General features: G+C 40.3%; 1 protein-coding gene across 2 annotated transcripts in view; it reads right to left on the reverse strand.

Annotated features, from left to right (window-relative positions):
- Positions 1–430: 430 nt before the first annotated feature.
- Positions 431–20,602, reverse strand: part of mamdc2a (MAM domain containing 2a) — a 61,554-nt gene continuing 41,382 nt past the window's right edge. For both annotated transcript variants that reach the window (XM_030417997.1, XM_030417998.1), the window contains 9 exons: positions 18,046–18,302; positions 16,451–16,544; positions 13,985–14,131; positions 7,902–8,167; positions 7,622–7,718; positions 5,596–5,742; positions 5,217–5,476; positions 3,689–3,773; positions 431–3,530 (listed from right to left, as the gene is read on the reverse strand). In XM_030417997.1, coding sequence (XP_030273857.1) covers positions 3,469–3,530; positions 3,689–3,773; positions 5,217–5,476; positions 5,596–5,742; positions 7,622–7,718; positions 7,902–8,167; positions 13,985–14,131; positions 16,451–16,544; positions 18,046–18,302 — 1,415 coding nt within the window. In that variant the 3' untranslated portion in view covers positions 431–3,468. The remainder of the gene's footprint in view (positions 3,531–3,688; positions 3,774–5,216; positions 5,477–5,595; positions 5,743–7,621; positions 7,719–7,901; positions 8,168–13,984; positions 14,132–16,450; positions 16,545–18,045; positions 18,303–20,602) is intronic.

The raw sequence follows: 20,602 nt of genomic DNA on the forward strand, positions 1-20,602 counted from the left end.
ACTCCAACTTGAATTAATAATAATATTCTGTCTAATAGATTTCCAGGAAACTTCCAACTGGTTTCTACTTACCTTCTGCTGATCATACCATTTTTAAGTTTAAACAGCTTTCTGACTAACTTCCTGAGGTACAGAATATTATTATGTCATAATATTGGGGTAATTTTCAATATATTTTGGAATAATTATTGTGTTCATTTGAGGATGATTAAAAACATTGTATGCTATTTGTAGCTATTTAATTACCTTAATTACCATGAAACAAAAACAAAACAGAAAAGAAAATGTGAGAGAAAATGAAGGTGAATGTTAATATTATTACTCAAACTATGTGTGGTTACTGTGTATCCCGTTTAGGTGAACATGCCCATGGTTTTCATAAAAATAATGACTAATGACAAGCTGTAGTAACTGGAAATTATTCTTCAAGTGGCAATGGTGAATTATGTTTATTGTCTAACATGGAGGCTCCAGAAACAGTCATGACAGGTTCATGCACTATAGAGTCCAGAGTTTACAGAATAGCGAGATAATCAAGAAAAGAGGCCAGTAGAGAAGCTACCTCTGAATCACTGCTCTAATATCTGATGCTCTCAGGAAACTAATCAAAATGGCAATCCAGTTTGGTTATCAGACTGAACAGGAAAGCTCCACATCTAAAGTATATGCACAGCTGAGCACTCATATTTTATGCTATATGATGCTGTGTCACAGCTTGGATCCAACCTCTAGGGAAGGTTTCCAGCACCTTACTGAATCCAAGCCCTGAAAAGACACACACACATGTACAAATGACACAGGATTCCAAAATCTATATGTGCTTTGATCAGGGATGGTGAAATTATTAAGTGAAATCTTATCCAAAAAATAATATTAACAATAAACAACCTTCATTATATTCTGAGATGAGATGTGTCAGAAATATCAGCAGAAGTGTATGTATTGGCATTCAAACATGAAACCTGTCCATAGTGAAGCATCTTTGAAGCAAAATTCAAACATCTCATACAAGAAACAAATATATACAGAACTAATGAACAAACAGTGCAATGGTGAAAGCCTAAGTTAAAGAATTATTTCAAACACAGGGTTTTAAGGCCTCAAGAGCTTATTTCTTAAAGGGAAATTCTGGTATTTTTAAACCCTATATTGTTTTTTTTTGTGTGTATAAATAACCCATACTGACCAAAGGTTTTGGAATCAGTCCACTAGCTGGCCAAAGCTGACAACCACGAAACCGCTGCAATGTAACGGTTAGGGGCAGCTCCGTCTATCAAAGTTCTGTCCGCTTAAATGCATGTTTTTGCCACTGACAGGCTGATGAGCTAATCAGAGTGTCAACAAAGAGGAAACAATTCTTACAGAGAGAGACCTTTTAGTTAAATAATACGCTTCTTTTTGTAACCAGAAACAAAAGTCTAACAAGATGTGAGATGTGCAGGAAGATGACTATAATGACAACTATGTTTGCCACATGTGTTTGGCTGTTCCACTTGTTGGATATTTATGTTGTGTACTGGCACACTTTCATTGTTGCTGGCACCAGTGAGGTGCATGTGTTTTCTCTTTCGTGTTGCTTCCCATGAAGCAGGGTCATAACAATGACGGTGGAAATGTGAGTCAGAGCTGGAGAGAGGAGTTTGAAGTTTGCCTAGAGCAACCAGCAGGAATTATTTCCACAGACCTGGCTGACTGTTTCACTGATCTAAATGAGGCAACAACTGTAAGCACTCACTTTGAGATTTCAGGGCGAGACTTGAATGAGACTTGTGTTTCTGGTTACAACAATGTTCATATGATTTAGCAAGGTCTCTCTGTGGGAATCATTTCTGTAACATTCTCAGACAATTAGAGTAACAACCTTGGTTTGTCGCTGGCAAATAGAAGCACTTTTTGTGAACACAACTTTCTTGGACAGAATTGCCCCAAAGGATTATTGTGCAGTCGTTGCAGTCATGTCATCGAAAGCGCTCACAATCCAACTAGATGGCAAGGCTGATTTGACAAATTACTTCATGTGGCTCTTGCTTGAGCGACCTATTGCAAGATGGGAAAAAAGTATGTGTTAATGGTGCAGATGGCTGTAGTCCATAGTGAATTTCAAAATTGTGAAAAAAAAAGATTGCAGTGGATTGTGATTTTGATTAAATAGACTGTCACATTAGTTATTTGGCTAGACCGCTCACCCATATTGCAGATTCTTAATGTTTTCATGGTGTTGTGACAATGTGTGCTTTGGGTATTTTGTTTCCTCCCAAACAAACTGCTAGTCAAGGCCCAGCACCACTGTGCACCAAAGTGCTCAAATATTTCTTTCACCCTTTTTTATTTTGCATGGTAGTTTTCTAGTCCTGAGCTAAAAAGATATCTGCCTGACTTTTATGTTGCTTTTATGTGTCCCTCTTTGGAGTGGAATCAACTCATCAAACATCCAATTCATGAATTTCTGACTGGAAATCAAGTGTGCTGTAGAGGATAAGGTCTGCAATGTTCTAAATTTCTCTTCCTGTCAAAAGATTTCCTTAAAAACGAGCAATGTGTATCCAACACCAGACATCTTTGTTTCTCTTTGCCACAGAACTCCACTGTTGTCCCAAAACTATGAAAAATACATCAATGAGCCACAGTGTTTTTAAAGGGAATCAGAAGGTACAGAGAGACAGACTAACACACTGTTGGACTTGGTCTTTTCATGGGATTTGTCCTTTAATACTTGTCCTTGGCTGTCATGACATCCTGAGCTATTGTACCCTTTTTTCTGACACTGCAGGTTTAGTATTGTAGTCACTGTAAGCTGTTTTCAATTCTAGTCTTGTGTAGTAGTGCAGTTGCTGGTGCTGCAAAGAGAAACAGGCCTTTATTTGAGACACGCACAACCTTTTTTTAAAATCTTATCTCTAGAATGTGCACTTACAACCTTGTCCTATACTAACACTCTTAAGATGTAAGTGATTATCAGGCTTTAGAGGAATAATCGTATAGATCGTGTTTCCTTTCAGGAGTCAGTCTTCCCAAAGAGGCATTTGTGTGCATTGCTATATAACTGTAGCTCACCAACCCGAGCTGTAAATGAATATGACTGGAAAAGCTATTTTCCTTGATCTTAATGGCATATCTATAAATATTTGTACAACTTTTTCTGCAAAGTGTCTACAGGGCTTAACACAAACACTGTGTAAAAAGAATGAGGTGTGACTGTTGTGAGATGTAACTGGATAATAATTTCTATACAAAATTTCTGTAATACAACTCCATTATTTTGCAATATGACCAGAAAAACGATTAAAGCCTGGGAAGTAAAGAAGGACAGCAGCACAGTATTGTGGAAGTCCTGCCAGCAAAATTCGCATTGCTCTACAACTTTGTAAATTGTCTTGGTTGATTATTCACATTCATACTTCTGAAAGCCACACAGCCCAACTCTGAACAACTACCAAGCATTCATACAGAAAGATTCTTTGGCCGGGTTCAGTTCTCAATCTCATTGAAATACTCAGAGAAACCAGAGTATGGAGTGATGTCACCAGGATCTGAGGAGGAGAACAAGACAACACTGAGATTATAATTTCATGCATAAAACAATGTATATAGAATTGCTTAAACATTGACATAATACAAATATCTAAATCATTACAAAGAAAAATAATTAGGATTTTGTGTATGTTTAAGGGAGAGGTGATATACTAACCTTCACATGGTCCCCTTTTAAAACTGATGTCATCAATAGCGATATCACTTCGTAGTGATGGTCCTCGGATGGCCTCAAATATAATCTGCAGGAAACCCAAAGTATGAGACCATGTTATTCTGGATTTTTTTAATGAGGAAGAAGGAAAGGGTGCCCTATTAAGGATTTTATAGCTAAATGGACGCAGGATCCAACCATACAAATGCCATGCCCTCCCTTCAGGCCTCCCTCCAAACACAAATGTGCGAGGCCTGACTACACAGACAGCGACTTATGAAACTCTTGCTGGCCAATATGGAGATGTATAAACAGCTAGTTCATTACATTCAACAAGCTTTTTTTGAGTCTAGTCTAATGCATGAATAAAAAAACAACTCTTTTGAATTCCACAGTCATATAAACATAAGCAAATTATCATAAACATACCTCAGTCCATAAGGCCAGCTGGAGCAACACTTACTTCTTACTGCTATAGGAGTTCGCTTTTAATGACGCACATGTAAATGTAAAAGATGTGTGGAGAAAAGCGAAGCTACCAGCAGTTGTTTAGTGTTTTATGGTGTTTACTTAAAACACCATAAAGACTACTGAGTGTAATCTACACACTGTAATGTGTAGACCAGTGGTTCCCAACCTGGGGTCCCCAGAGATTGCAGGTGATGCGCACAACTTTGTCTGCTCTGAGGTTGTGAGGTTACTAAAATTATATTTGTGCACATTAAAGCAAAAAAAAACCCCTTTCCTATTGGTGGAAAAAGGCAACACACCAACCAATCACCAAATGATATGGCAAAGCATGTGATTTGGTTGCAGTGACAGTGATAGAGACAGCGATAGAGATAGCGAGCTTTTAGAGTTGAGAGATTTGTGACATTTAGCGTGTTTGGAGTGCATAGTTAGTGTGTTATGTAGTGTTTGGTGTAGTGTGTTTAGTGTGTAGTCGTTTTTTGTTTAATGAGTCAAAACAATGAGGAGACTGCTGAATGTGAAGCAGGCAGGAAGGAGCTGAGGGAGACCTGAGCCTGAGGCATTGCCTGCATTCAAATGTAAATAGTCACATATAACTTTGTAAATTCGCAAAACTTATGCACAAATTTAGCAAACAACAATTTAGATTTGCATTATAAGTGATAAAGTTGGTTTGTTAAACATATTTGTGGTTTTCACAGTAAAAAATCTAACTCTTTCCTGCCCGTAAAAATAACTGCACAGTCACACCTGTGAGGTTGTGCTGAAATTAATGACACAAAAAATAGTCAAAAACGGCCAATTATACCCTGGACCCCAGAGGTTTAAATTTATAAAAATCCAAATAACACACCCAACTGGATAATCAAAACTCTGTATAATCCAAATTGAAACATATTTTTGGTCCACATTTTAGTTATAAAAGTTTGTAATGAATCACTTTATTCTATTTGTGTTTGGGGTTGGGGGGACCTGGCTTGTCTTGGAAACAGGCAAGGGGGGCTTCAAGGAAAAAAGGTTTTCTGAACCACTGGTGTAGAATATTTACACACTGACGTACCTGGTGTCGGACATCACATTTGTAGTCCACCATTGCCCTCATCCAGCTGATGCTCTGTTCACCTCGCCGTCGCCACAGCATGGTGTTGCGCTCCCTGCTGCCATTACGCAGGAGCACACTCAGTATCCCGGTGCCAGATCCATACATGTGGTAGTAGAAGATCAAACATTGAGGGGATGAGGAACCTCGCAGGTCGGAGGTCAGCAGCCGAGCTTTGTGGCCCGGACGCATGAGCGACGCTTCTATGTACACGAAGTAGCCTGGATGGGGCACACAGCAGACACAACAATGAATGACACAGCGCAGAAATATTGATACCAGTGGAGACAGCTGTACAAAAGACATGGATTAATAAAGCAATGAATATGAAATTACTCACCCATCCCAGTAGTGTGGTCTCCTCTTGGTCCTGTATAGGAGGTGGGAGTGTGTCCTTGGACTCGCAGCCAGTCTGCCTTGTCTTCTTTCTTATCCTGGATGTAGCCACACATTCCACTTTCAAAGTTGCACTGGCCTGGGAGGGAGCCTGTGGTGAAAACACGCACTGTCAATGCTTAAGGTGGACAAGGACACTCAGGGCTACATTCAGAGCAGTTTTCATTCAAACTAAAGCATAGGAGAACCTAGTGGGCACAGGTCAGGGGTGGGATTTCTATGGGATCACAATGTTCAAAGAAGAGGAAATAACACAGTGATCTTGTTCTAAAACATGTACTTGGCCACATTTCATCCTTATTATAATATTACCATCTTTTCTAGTGGTGAATTTCAGAAATGTATATGAAATAAAAACAAGATGGATAAGTTCCGAGAGAGACCAGGACAGGGCAGCTGATCCAGCAGAGAGCAGAGTGCAGAAGGTTGATGTGGAGACGCCACTACACTGGGATTAATTGAAAAAATGTAGCTAGATTGTAGGTTACAAGGTAAAAATCTTGTATTTGTTTAAATCAAAAGGGTTTAAAAAGCTAAACTATGTTTGAATCCTTTGTGCTCCATCTATTTCAGAAAATGGAGTGCTGTTGATGAATCAACAGCCTCCCGGCCTGAGGAGTGAAGCTCCAAAGTCTGGCATCTTCTGTCTCACTGATGGGTCACTGATGCTCTGTGGATGGTACCAGTGATGTTCTGCTTTAATCACCTGCTGTAGAGTCTTCCTGTCCTGGGCCCTGCATGCACCATGAACCAGCCTTTGAGGTTTACAGTCAGGATACTCCTCTGTAAAAGTTGAGTGGCATCTTGCTCCAGACTGTAGTTTCCGTAGAAAGTAGCGCCTTTTCTTGTAATTTTTTTCTAACCAGGATGGTGATTCGTGATTACCGAGATTTTCATTGATGGTAATTCCAAGGAACCTAGAACTGCTCACCTGCTCCACCTCAGCTCCACTGATGTAGACAGGTGTGTGTATCTTTGCCTCCTCCTTTCTAAAATCAACAATCAGCTCCTTGGTTTTGCTGACATTAAGCAGCAGATTGTTCTCTGTGCACCACTCATTACAATCTTTGAATTGCTCTTCATCTATGTTTGAAATGTGGCCAATGAGCTGAGCACACAGTTCTAACGTAGAGGAGGTGTGACTACCAATCAAACTCTCTGGGGGCTGTTTGTGAAGAGTCTATTATCCAGTTGCAGAGTGTTAAGTCTTCCTATCTGCCTCATGGGTGAGACTATGTTGAATGCTGAGTTGAAGTCAACAAACAGCATCCTGATGTAGCTGTTCATAGTCTCCAGGTGTGTGTAGACTGAGTGAAGGGCAGTGGATATGGCATCCTCTGTGGATCTGTTGTTGCTGAAAGGACAGCGCCATCCTGATCAGGATGGAGCCAAGAGCGACAGGGTAATTTAGACTAGACACCTCAGAGACAGGCACTAAAACGGAGCGTTCAGGCAGGGGCTGAATTAGAGTTTAGATTCTCTGCCCGTACCCGAGCCCGAACCTGACCCGACCCGGCCTGACATTTCCCGTCACTATCCTCGGGATAGAATATTTTTTGGGCCCGATCTAAGCTCTAGGCTGAATACAGATGCTGCAGCAATGAAATAATCTGTTTTCTGAAAATTAAAGCACGTAAACCCTTTTTCTAGGAGACATCCAAAATAAATTATGAACCTGAAAATATGCAGAATATGGGACCTTTAAGACAATGTGGGCTGAAGCTTTGGTGACCTCAGCGCTTCCTGTACTCCGCTTCGTCCTGAATTGAGCAAATTATTTGGTTTCTTCAATAATTCAGAGCCCTTGGTGTCCTATGGTTAAGTTATTTATCTATCCATTCTGGTAGTAGATTTTCTTGTGTTGACCTGACCTAAGAAAACGATATAGTAATAAAGAAGTTCAAGGGGGCCTCCTGGCTTATTTCGGACATCAGCGATAGTTGTGGGTGCACTTCTTAGTGAGTTTTTACCTGCTGTGATTTGACAGTCCCCCAGCCTCACAGTGATGTCATCGATAGCTACTAGGCCACAATCCCAGAAGTTCCTACATATACTGGCAAACACTAACTGGGAAACACAGAGAAAAAGACTGAATACTGCTACTCAACTATTGTTCCCGTCATCAATCCAGTCCATTCATCCCTTTACTCATCTCTCATCCACACACCCATTGGCTTGAAATTTCCATTCTTCAATTCAGGTCATTCAAAACATCAACCTCCACATAGGTCATCCATCAGTGCATTATACCTTGGAAAGCATGGGCTTCATGTAGGTGATCTCCACCTCTGTCCACACAGCCCTGGAAGTGTCAGCCAGGCTCCACACCTTTTCCTGGGCCACATTGTTCTCGTCATATATGTAAAGAACCAGAGCATTGTCTACTTTCCTAAATCCATGAAGCAGGTAGTAGAACCTCACACAGTATTTGTAGTTTCCTGGTAAAAAAGGACCATGAAGCCTACCCATATAACCAGGCTTTGAGGTAAAAGGAGTGTTTGCAAGGAGGAAACCACCTAGGAATGATAACACAAAGAACATAATTCAAAACAAGAGTGGTAACGTTAGTTCAGCAAGACATTACAAGCAGCTTTTTCATCCAAAAATATATTAAAAAAACAAGATATAAATTAATCCTCCTCAGTCATCACCCACTACATGTATCTGTATCTGCAGAGAAACTGAACTCTGACTGTATTTTCTTTTTTCTTTGAATTTTACTATGTTTAGGATATTTCTGGGGGTCAACCTTTGGACAGTGGGTGTAAAGCTACTAGCCAATAACAGCGTGTGGTCTGACTCTATAGAAAATGCAGTTATAACCCAATTCCCACAAATGCATCCATGTTTCTCTCGTGTGTATTTTCCTTGCTCTTAGTCCCTCCCACGGAGAATTCCCGGAGAGGCATGAGAAAACTGTGGGAGGAGAGAGGAAACAAGGAAATATGTTTTAAGAGAATTGCGAGGTCCTGTCCACTGAAGCACCACGTGATGCAACGTCGTTTTTCTGATGACGGCTTTAACAGCTGTAGGGACTTCAGATACATTTGTCTGAACAAAGCCTGCTGCCAAAAATGCATGTAAACATTATCAATATATGTTTTTAATTATAGCACAGAACTAAACATTTTTGAAATTTAATTAATCAATGAAGCTACATTGAGGTGTGTAACCACGCACAGCTCTCTTAATGGAGAGATGCACTCATTGTCTCAGTTGCTGGTGTGGGTTATGTCATGTTTTCCTCATTAATAAAATGTATTATTTCACCCACCAGCTACACATCTGATATTTATCACAATGTTTGTAACCTGGACTACCTAATCCACAGACCAAAGCAAACGTTTGTCTTTGCAGTTTACAATGTAATCAGGAAAGATATCTACGTGATATAAGTCATAGTCAATCATGTTTAAAAATAACATTAAAAGACATTAAAATATGCATATAAAAACATTTAAAAATAAGTAAGAATACATCAAGAAACAAAACATTCAATCAAGTTAAGAAAAAGGGAAGTAGGCTAAAATAGAAAAGGTTAAAAGAGACTAGAATAGAAAATAAGTCACAGAGCAGTTAAAAACCTTAAAATTGCTTCAGTGAAAAGTAGCAGCAAACTGAAAGGTCTTCAGGCTTGAATTAAAAGAGGTGAGAGTTGGAGCAGACCTGCAGTTTTCAAGGAGTTTGTTCCAGATATGTGGTGCATAATAACTGAACGCTGCTTCTACATGTTCAGTTCTGACTCTAGGGCCTGAAAGTAGACCTGTACCTGAAGATCTCAGAAGTCTGGATGGTTCATACGTGGCAGCAGATCAGAAATGTATTTTGGCCTGTTCAGTGTTCAGTGCTTTATAAACCAATAGCAGGATTGAAATCTATTCTTTGACAGACAGGAGGCCAGGGTAAAGATCTAAGAACTGGAGTGACATGATCTACTTTTTTGGTTCTTGTTAGGACTCGAGCAGCAGCGTTCTGAATCAGCTGCAGCTGTCTGATGGAGTTTTTAGAGAGTCCTGTACATACACCGTTACAGTAGTTGAGTCTGCTGAAGATAAATGCATGGACAAGTTTTTCCAAATCCTGCCGAGACATAATCCTTTAATCCTGGATATATTCTTAAAATGTTAGTAGGCTGACTTTTTAATTTTCTTAGTGTGGCTACGGAAATTCGGGTCTGAGTCCATGATTACACCAAGGTTTCTGGCTTGGTTTGTAGTTTTCGACATTACAGATTAAAGCTGAGCAGAGACTGTTAGTCGTTCTTCCTTGGCTCCAAAAACAATTAATTCAGTCCTATCTTTGTTTAACTGAAGAAAACTATGACACATCCAATCATTGATTTGTTCAATGCATCTACTAAGCGTTTGTATGGGATTATACTCCCAGAGATGTGGTTATATACATTTGTGTGTCATCTGCATAACTATGGTAACATATCTTGTGGTTTTGATTTTCTGAGCTAGAGGAGGCCTGTAAATGTTGAATAGTAGAGGCCACAGAATGGAGCCCTGAGGTACATTTTCATCTGCTCAGATGTGTAATTACCAATAGAAACAAAGTAGTCTCTATCATTTAGATAATTTAGGATTTAATCAAATTTAGTGCTGTACCAGAGAGTCCAACTCAGTTTTCCAGTCAGTCCAGTAGTTATATTGTGGTCTACTGCAGGGATGGAAATTAGCACCCGCCAAATGCAGGTGAATTTGCGTGCTGGCGGGTGAATTCAATCAGTTTACCAGCCACTGTGGCGGGTTCATTCCGATCACTGGTCACAGTCTACAGATTACCTCCGCTCTCCTTGCACAGTTACCACACACGGGCTTGTGGCATTTCAAGTGTCCGACGTTTGGTTCCGTTTGCAGCTCTTTTGGACCGGCACGGCCTCCGTGTCTGTGTCTGCTGCTGCGGTTGCTTCGCTGCTGCCCACCTTGTGCCGACTGCCGTGGCCCCTTTCCCCTCCATGTATTCTGCCCTCAGCTCCTCTGCCAGCTGCTGCAGGACTTTCCTCCGAGCTCTCCTGCTGCTGGTGCTCCCTGAATAAGATGTGGGCATGGATCCCAGCCAGGTCGAGGATGTTATAGAAGACCGCCACTGGCCATCTTCCGTACCGCCTTTGACTGAGTACGCCCTCGCCATCTGGTCCAGGACGTCCACGCCGTACTTGGTGTTGTTGTACATCACAGACTTCGCCCCATTAAAGGTGCCCACACCTGTGTGCACGGTGCTCAGGATGCAGACATTCTTCCTCGGCTTTCCCTGCTACACTGTCAGAGTTGCCTCACTTCAGCACCGAACGGCTCCGCTCGCTGTTTCACGGAGGAAGGAACTCCCGTTTTTGTTTGCCCATGGTGCCAACCAGGCGATATAATACAACTATATAATAATTAACTTACAAGTTAATTGGCAAAGAAGCGCAAACAATGTAACAATGAATCCCCGCGAAATGATGTCAATATGACCGCTTATGGCCGAAATAGGTAAAACATATCATATTGTCTTTGTCTTTTGTGTAATTTATATAAAAACTATTCTAAATTAAAATACAGACAAAGTTATTGCACATATTTGAAAACGGCCGTTCTACTGCTAGCAAGCCCTCAATTGAACTCTTCACTGCTACTAATTATTACTCCACGATCCGGTCAGCTGAGCTGGCTACTCTTTTGTCAGAGTTTACAAGAAAGGAAGTAAATTAAAATGTGGCGTTACATCGTGCGGAGACATAGGCATGTTTATTCATGCTTTTGAATGTAATGATGGTGAAACAATCAAATAAAACAAAAATAACTGATAGTTTATCTGATTCACTCCCTGGGAGGGGTCAGCTTTAAATGGGAAATGGAATTGCATAATCTATAGTGTTTTTCCGGACTACTGACCGCACAAAGCAAATTTACCCATTCTCACACATTGATACACTGATGGCGGAGCAGGCACTCATCAGTAGCAATTTGGGGTTCAGTATCTTGCTAAAGGATACTTAGACGTGCAGCCATGGGATCCAGGGAATCTAACCAGTAACCTTTTGATTTGATTGATTTAACCAGCTCCACCTCTGACAAATCCTGAATAGTATGCCTTTATCAACAATGGCGCACGCTGTAAAGTAAAATGCCCTGTGCATCATCAGGCCACTATGTACCTATGTTGATGAATTACATGAAGTTTACTGTAGGTCTGAGAAAAAGAAATATGTGGACTCCAGATGATGATAATGTACAACCTGAACTACAGTTTAAAACATCTGGTCTATCCTTCAAATGTCTGCCTTGCAGAGCTACCTTTATTTATAATTCTAAGCATTAATGCACATTCTTTTAATCAATTTCCTTCACTTTAACTTAAAATCCAGGTGGTCAGTTGATCCCAGGACTGCTGGCACTCTGTTATCCCACCACAGCCACACCTCCACATGACTGTGTTCAAAGCAACATAATGGGGGAAACTATTGTAGCAAAAATGTGCCTTTTATATAGCAGCTCATATTCACAAATTAATGTACATCAGAAGACCATGCTGACACTGAGCTGACACAAAGGAGTGTGTGACGTAATGCTGTGTTTATTATGTGTATTATGCTTGAGAACTACTTCTACTAGTGCTTTCCATTGTAATGTAAATATTCAGGCTAATAGTGTGTTAGCACAGCGCAGTGTACATTTAACTAGCCATGTTAATTGGTGTCAGCTGATGAAGAGAGGCAGCAACGTGGAGGCCAATGTATGCAATCAAAAAAAGACAAACTTCCTTCATTTCGTGAGGACAAGACTGATATAGTGTTTCAAACAGAGATGATATTTCAAAATGAAGAGGTGAACACATAAACACTGCAGTATTATCTCCTAATTAGCTCAAATTAATCATCTGATATGAGACATTTTCAAATCAAGAGAATGATTTAACAACATCTCTACTCCTATTGTCTTCCTGTGATTGAACAGACCTGTGTGTAGAGAGCTCTGACCAGATCTGCGGCTGTCTGTGATGGTAACTGGGACTTGGATATACTGAAATGATCTAAGTTAAATGGTGTAATTTCTAAGAAATGGCCAGAATTCAATGGAAGCACCAAAACTACAAAGGGCAGCATAATCACTTACTGCTGCTCACTTTACACTTTGTTGTATCACTTTGCTGTGGTGACCAGCTGCTGATAGCACATAGCTTAGTTAGCTGTGGAGCTAAATTGCACTGCTCAAAAAAATTAAGGGAACACTTATGGTCACAGTTTAACACCAAGTCAATGAAACTTCGGGAGTATCAGTCTCTCCATTGAGGAAGCACAAGTGGTTGTGAATCAGTTTCACCTGCTTTGGTATAAATGAAAGTGACAACAGGTGCAATGGAGAGGCAGAACCAGGACAACTCCTCAAAAGGGAATGGTTTTACACATGGTGGCCTCAGACAGGTGCTCTCTCCGTATCCTTCCTAAATGATTTTTCGCTGGCTTTCTGTTCTGATAGTGTCCTTGTCACTACTGGTAGCATGAGGCAGTACCCTCTGACCAATCAGGTTGCACAGGTCGTCCAGCTCCTCCAGGATGGCATGTCCATACGTGGATGGAGGACATACCAGGAGACCGACCATTACACAAAGACAGCTGGACAGGGCTGTAGAAGGGCAACATCCCAGCAGCAGGACTGGCATCTGCTCCTTTGTGCGAGGAGGAACAGGAAGAGCACTGCCAGAGCCCTACATAATGACCTCCAGCAGGCTACTGGGGTGCATTTTTCTGACCAAACTGTCAGAAACGGACTGCATGAGGGTCTGAAGTGCTTTGGTGAGACCTGTGCTCACAGCCCAGTACCGTGCAGTTTGATTGGCATATGCAAGGGAACACCGGAATTGGCAGTTCTGCCATTTGCCCTGATAATGAATAATGTGTTCATTGAGATTGGATGTGTGGGTGAAGTGTTCCCTTAATATTTTTAGCATGGTATTACTAGCTGAGAGAGTCTGCCTGCACTGCAACCTCAGCTAACATCAACACTGCTGTTTCTTCCCACTCTGTTGATAATGTAAGTTCATTTTCTTAATGTTTTAGAAGGACACTGTTACGTGTTCACACTTATTTCTAGTACTTGTTTCAACAGTACTTTTATTTGAGTATAGTTTTTGGCTACTTCACCCATCCTTTTCCACTTATTGTCTCCCTGTATCTAAATGATGTGACAGTTATCAATAATAGAGCCTACTTAGCAGGAGAGACAAAATGCCTCACAAAGAAACCTTTCATTGTGTCACACACACACACACACCAAACATTTAAATAATCAAGAAATCTACCTCAGAGCAAAGTTGGCTGTTGGAGTCTGTGGTGCAATGTGACTCACCTGTTCCTGTGGTATGGTCTCCGGTCCTGTAGGCATTAGGCTTGACTGAAACTCTGTTCCACACTGTACTCTCTGCTCTCTCCTGATAGTACAAACAAAGCCCATTCTCAAAGTCACAGTTGGCTATAGAGGGGTCAAAGGTCGGCTCTGAAACACAAAACACATCATCTCTTATGCGAAAATTGTACATTGTTCGACAGAAATAGGAATGGACTATTATGGTTAGACTACCAGATCAAAAGGGTATTGTACTATAATATCTTCCACAGTTTTAACACCATATTTACGCATAAATATGTACAGAAAAATTCGTTTTCATGTTTAGAGGAAGTCATATGTAGCAGTTTGCAAAACTGTCGTTAGTTCTGGGAGTCAAATATTCACAACATTATCTATGTAACTTATTTGCTGTGCTAACAGGAGTGTGGTGAGTAGGGCACTGTCAATTTAATTGTGTTCAGTGCAGAGATATGGAGTATGTCACAGGACCAGTGTGTAGGATTTAGCGGCATCTAATCGTGTGGTATTAGATTGCAACCAATAAAACGTCCCCGGCCTCAGCCTCACCCACAATGGCTGTGGACAGACACAACACAGTGGTTTGGTTTGTGGAAGAGGACGTGCCCCCTCTGTAGATATTAATGGCTCATTCTGGGGTAACAACACACAACAATTCTTAGTTTCAGGTATTAATGAAAAACATAATTATGAATATTTTATTTCATTTCTAGTCCTGTGGTGAACTGGCAACATGTCCAGGGTGCTTTCTGATTCACAGGCATAATTGATGTGAATAATGGGTCTTGTGATGCTGTAGTATCTACATTAATGTGACAAGATTCAGTTCAGAGACCAGTGGTATTGGAAGAGAAGTGTACACATCTGACCTACACATATTGTCATCCTGACTTTTACAGAAATGCAAGGTCGACTTGCAAAAGTGCAATCACAATTACATAATGAGGTGCATGTATGAAAGGGGCATTGAATTGGGTAGATTGCTATGGAATTTTGAAGACAACCTTTGAGGCCTTTGTGCATCAAAATTGCCACACATTTAAAAACAAGTAGGACCTCGTGTTGTGTCAAACACGTTTACGCACAGACTCAGAAACTTTGGTCCATCATTCCATTTTTGGTTACAGGTTACATTTTTACATCTGTCAAAAGCCTTTTGAGGGTTGTATGAAAATTTTGAGCCATTAAAAAAAATAAAATACAAGTGTGATAAAACAAACTGATCACAACAGAAGGCTTGTCATGACCTCGTCTGAATATCTGCAGATCCCGGTGAATCTAGCGCACACATTCATGACTTGATGTGATGAGTTTGTGTGTTTGTGTGTGTGTGTGTGTGTTCATAGTTTACACAAACTGCCAGCAACTGTTCAAGGGCAGCTGGTTAGCAGAAATGGGAGGACCTCTTTTTTAATGTGTGGCTCCAGATTAGTTTATCAAACTGGACAACTGCAATCCTGAAATGGACGTGAAAGTGATCAGGATAATTCTGCAGCTCCTTTATCAGCAGGTAAAACTCTCATTACTCTTGTCCCGCTCAGGATTGGATGGAGACAGTTTTTTTTAAATTTATCTTTGCTCAAGAAGTGAAAGGACTACAAGATCATCTTCACTGCATGATGACTCCATGTTGTCTCATACTGTGATTTTTACAACAAAATTACTTTGACTCAGTGTGCGTAATGTTTTTTTTATCAGATGGCAAATAGATAAATGACACATAAAATAAACAGACTTGTGTGCAAAGGCCTCGTTTCCAATAAGAGATACATTTTTGAGCTGAATGACCTCATGAAGCACAAAGGCCTTTAATATAAGACATACTCAAACCTTTTTAGTCCCTCAGTCTTAACACACTTCAGCTCTCCTAACCCTCAGAGTTAGGTTAACACTGTGAGAGTTAACATAAAAACCACTCTACTGTATGTTGGGCCTGAACAACTTGCTTTGTTCTCTCTCCTGTCATTTTTTCTTTCCCCTTTTGTCCTCCCTCTTCCTTTGTCCCTGGCCCTGCTTTTTATTGCATTTTTCTTAAATTCCTTCAGCTCTCCTCCTCATCCTCTAGTTTCCTCATCTTTCTTGTTTTCTCACTCTTCTTTTTCTGTGTTTCTCTACATGTTTCCTTTTTCATCTTTGTTCTATACTGGAGTCTTTAGTGACAAGTGTCTTTGCTTTCCTTCAAGTGCCACCCAGAAGGCTTGCAATTGTTGATGATTGTTATGAGCCTACACTTCCTTACTCTAATACAAATAACAGCATAGTTAGCATATACTCCTCCATAAAGTGAACACTTTTATTTGCAAGGTGTAATTTAAATGTCAGCTTCTAGTGGCAACAAGTGTCACTTCAGACTTTGAGTCCAGCATATCTAACAGAGCCAGGATTGAGATACAGAACAGTTTGTGCTTGTGGTTAACCTTAAGCTCAGATCCACATTACTCTTCTAACCTGTGTCTGTGTGGCAGAACTTAGGGGAAAAGGAGATGTCATCTATTGCCACGTATCCACCTCTGGCACTGTTGAATGCCACCTCAAACACCACCTGGTAACACACAGAGACATAAACAGCAACCATTAACAGATGGCTAACAAAGAGTATATAGCTTAGGCCCACTAATCCTGAGAATATGCTCTGTGAACTGTCAAAGGCATCTTGTGAGAGTATGACATATATACGGATAGATGAAACAGCTGTGGAAGCCAGACAGTGACATCATAGTAAATTTAAGAACATGGAATAGTCAGCTAAGCGCTGCTTGATGGAAAAGCTCTGTACGACTTTTGGCTGGGCTTGGAAAAAAAACCGACCCAGTTACTAATGTTACGCAAGCTTCTTTCCACAGAGGCAGCAGCAGGCTGTGGGAGGCGTTCTGGCTGAAAGCACACAGAAAGGAAACAGGAGAGACATAGGGAAGAATACGCAATTCAAACTTCAGTGAAAAGCCACAGAGGAGTGAGAGCATGTGTGAGTGTGTCTGTCTACTCAGCTGCACACATAAAAACAATGAGAGCGACGAGTACCATATGTTTTTTCTTTCATGGTATCAGGAAAAATGTGATCTTTCATTAAAAAGAAATTAAACGAAGGCAATATCCGCCCGGACTGATGTGTCTGAAATGCACGCTAGAATAATAAAACAGAAACACTTAAAAAAAATAAGTTCATGACAAAGAAAATGAGAAGGGGTTAGCATCCACCACCTCACAAAAACAGCCTCCTGACAGCTGAGACTAGGTATAACTGCTTACTCACAGCATTTACAAAACTCATAGTAAAGTCACAGAGTCACAGATTAAAACGACTGAAATGTGACAGTGATTCCAGCAAAGGAATCACTGTCACACTGCAATTAACGTTAAATGATTTAAGCTGCTGTAAGCCTTTTCATCATTTTAGCTTACTGTATGTCTGTTTTGGAATTGTCTTCAGTCCATCTTTACCTGACTCAGGCAGAACTGTACAGGAAGAGCTTGTGTTTTTTTTTCACAATATTTAGTCACTTTGGCAGACTTCCTTCCTCACGCTCTGATTCTGTCCTGCAAGTGACACATGTTACCTTGAATAAAATTACTGATTTCTCTGGGTTTGAACACTGTTGGAAACATTTGGGATAATGAAAGAAGACTACCCGACAAAAGGCCTAGACATTTCTGGACATTTTAATGCATAAATCATACATATTACTAGTTGGTTTCCTGACATAGGTAGACAGACAGGCAGCATGTCCAAATGAAATGATTGGATGGGCTTATTAAAGGCCACAGCTACTGGATTGTTTTCTTGATTTAGTTTGGTTTGTTCACAAGTTGTTTCACTGTCCTGTGTCTTGTATCTTGTGAGTGCTTGTGTTTTTTTGACCCACTGGATTTCTTTGCAATGAGTAAACTGCATTTCCAAATCTCAGCCAAACAATGTTATTATAACTACAAAAAAAAACTGGATTTGTAATAACTGGAATTAAACGTATTGATTCTTTTCAATCCAGTCATCATATGATGTTGACCTACTTACTATGAATGTGGATACTAGCTCCAGTACTCACCTCTAGGGGGTGTGGGGCCTTGATGTCAACGCCCACCAAAGTCCAGCCAGCCGTAGCATACACCTCTGGCCTCCAGATCTCCTCATAGTGGCCTAGCTGGTCTCGGGTGAAAACTGAGAAGACGTTTCCCCTCTCCTGGTCTCTGTGGTAGTAGAAGGACAGGCATCCAGCCATGGGCACTGTAGTCATGGGTGAGGTCAGCTTGGCCACTTCCTGGAAGTGCTTGGCATACACAGAGTCCACATACATGTGGTGGCCTGCAGCAGTGGACGATATACACAGATGAGCTGAGGGTACACAGTTATGGGCTGTTTCCAAGTTGTCAAAAGACTGTGATAATGACAAAGACATTTACTAATGGATTGTTAGGATGACTGATGTATAGTGATTCTCGTACACCTCCATCAGCGTTAGATAAAACAGAGATTAAACAGACGTGTTCTTTACAGACTACAATGAGCACTGACTTCAGTCTGTTGCTTTAAAGCATATAAAGCAGAGATATATAACTACGAGCCTCAGAGGTCCAAACATGCAGGGCTTCATTCTAACCAAACAATACTGCTGCTCATTTCACAGGCCAGCACACCTTCCTGATTACAGATTCTGCCTCCAGAACCATCAATCCCAGTAAACTGACTGTCAAACTACAAAGCTGCGGTCTCTGCAACCATATATGCAGCTGGATCCTGGATATTTCCAACTGAACTGAAGGGGGAATGTTTTCTGACCCACATAGGTTGAGTCATGGCCAGGAATGTTTGCCTGATTCAAGTTTCTTTTAATGCAGCACATTACCACTACTGTTAGTAGATGGTGATGGTGGCATTTGTACATGCGACAAGTAGCTCCCCTAAACTTCGCTTCATTTTTGTTGTTACCAAAGCAGTATTACCTGTGACAAAACCATCCTGAACATTGGGAATGGAAGTGAGGGATTGGATTTAGTGCAATGGACCTTGAGACAATCTCTGTGCACCACATATTCTGACATACCAGCCAGATCAGCCTAGAACAAACACCACTGCTTGTTCGACTACCTAAGGGAGATGGGGAGGAGCCCATTCATCCTCAACACTCCACTATTAATACTGTAAATGTCATGGAACACTGACATTGCGCATGCTATAAATACTTTATGACTGTATATGTTTATAGATATATAGTCCAGAAGATAAGCAACCAATGTGTTTGAATGTAACAGCATTCAGCATTAACTGGTCACCTGAACAGTTTATGATGTAGTATACAGTGCCACTGTTATCTATGATCATCAAAACATGAAGGCAGACATCGCCGTTATGTGTTGTCATGTTTGATTGAGGAGATATGATGCAAAATACATAATTAAAAAAAAGTAAAAATGGCCGCCAAGTGGTGTTTTTGCGATGGCTCCATCTCTGCAAATGCTCATGGCCCCAAATTGTACATACCTTCCAGACTAATATATGTATATGTGTGTGAGTAAATACATCTATATACATTGTTTTGTTTAAATTTTTTTTTTTGTATTTTACTGTATTCCAGGTTAAATGTTTGTGTTCTACGTGTGTATACCATTATGGTGTGTATAGGGTGTTACAACTGACATGTCACTATAAATTCTGTGTGGTAAAATAAAGATGAGTGAACATTGCTATACCCTGACAGCGCTTTAATGACAGAGTATTAAAGGAGGAAAAAAGTAAGAGAGACACAACAGTAATACAATTAATTGATGACAACAGGTGGTTTGATAAAAAATGCAAATGAGTCATCTCATAGAGAAGTCCTCAATGTAAATAAAAAACAAATACTACTACAGAAATTCACAACAATCAAAAGGATAATCTAGTGCTCTAAACCATGGATAACTTAAAAATAGACATTGGGCTTTATGAAAAAAATATTTTGGTACTCTCTCTTATTTTGTCCATGATGCAAAGCTGCGTAATTGCACAAGCTTGTCAACAACTGCTCATAAACACCACATGTTCATGACGGGTGTAAAGTAATAAGATTATAAGCACAACTGACTAAAGCCAATAACAATACAAGTTTGTTTTAACAAACCTCATTGTCTGAAATGACATTAGTGCACTTAAACAATGTCAATGGGAGTTTAATAATTATAAATTGCCCCATAGCGGAGCAGATTAATGGCATATTTCAAGAGAATCGTTCAAATTGGTATACAAGCATGAAATTTGGCACAGATACTCTCTAAGGGTCACTTTTTGGGAAAAAGGCGTTGGCCACCCAAAAATTCAACATGGCGGCCATTTTTTCAAGTGGCCGCTATTTCTGTCAAATGCTCATTATGTCAATCGTTCAAACAGTGATGTAGGCATAACATTTTGTGAAAATACTCTCTTAAGAATGTTTTTTTTGAAAAACGGTGCTTGTCCCTCAAAAATTCAAGATGGCAATCATTTTTCAAGATGGCCACCATTTTTATTGAATCCTTACATCAAATTTTCAAATAGTGATGCTATCATCAAATTTGGTACAAATATTCCTCAAGGAACATTCTCATGGAAAAAGGTGTGTGCCACTCAAAAATTCAAGATGGAGACCA

This window comes from Sparus aurata, chromosome 5, assembly GCF_900880675.1.
Source record: "Sparus aurata chromosome 5, fSpaAur1.1, whole genome shotgun sequence".
In the NCBI taxonomy this organism is placed as follows: Eukaryota; Metazoa; Chordata; class Actinopteri; order Spariformes; family Sparidae; genus Sparus; species Sparus aurata.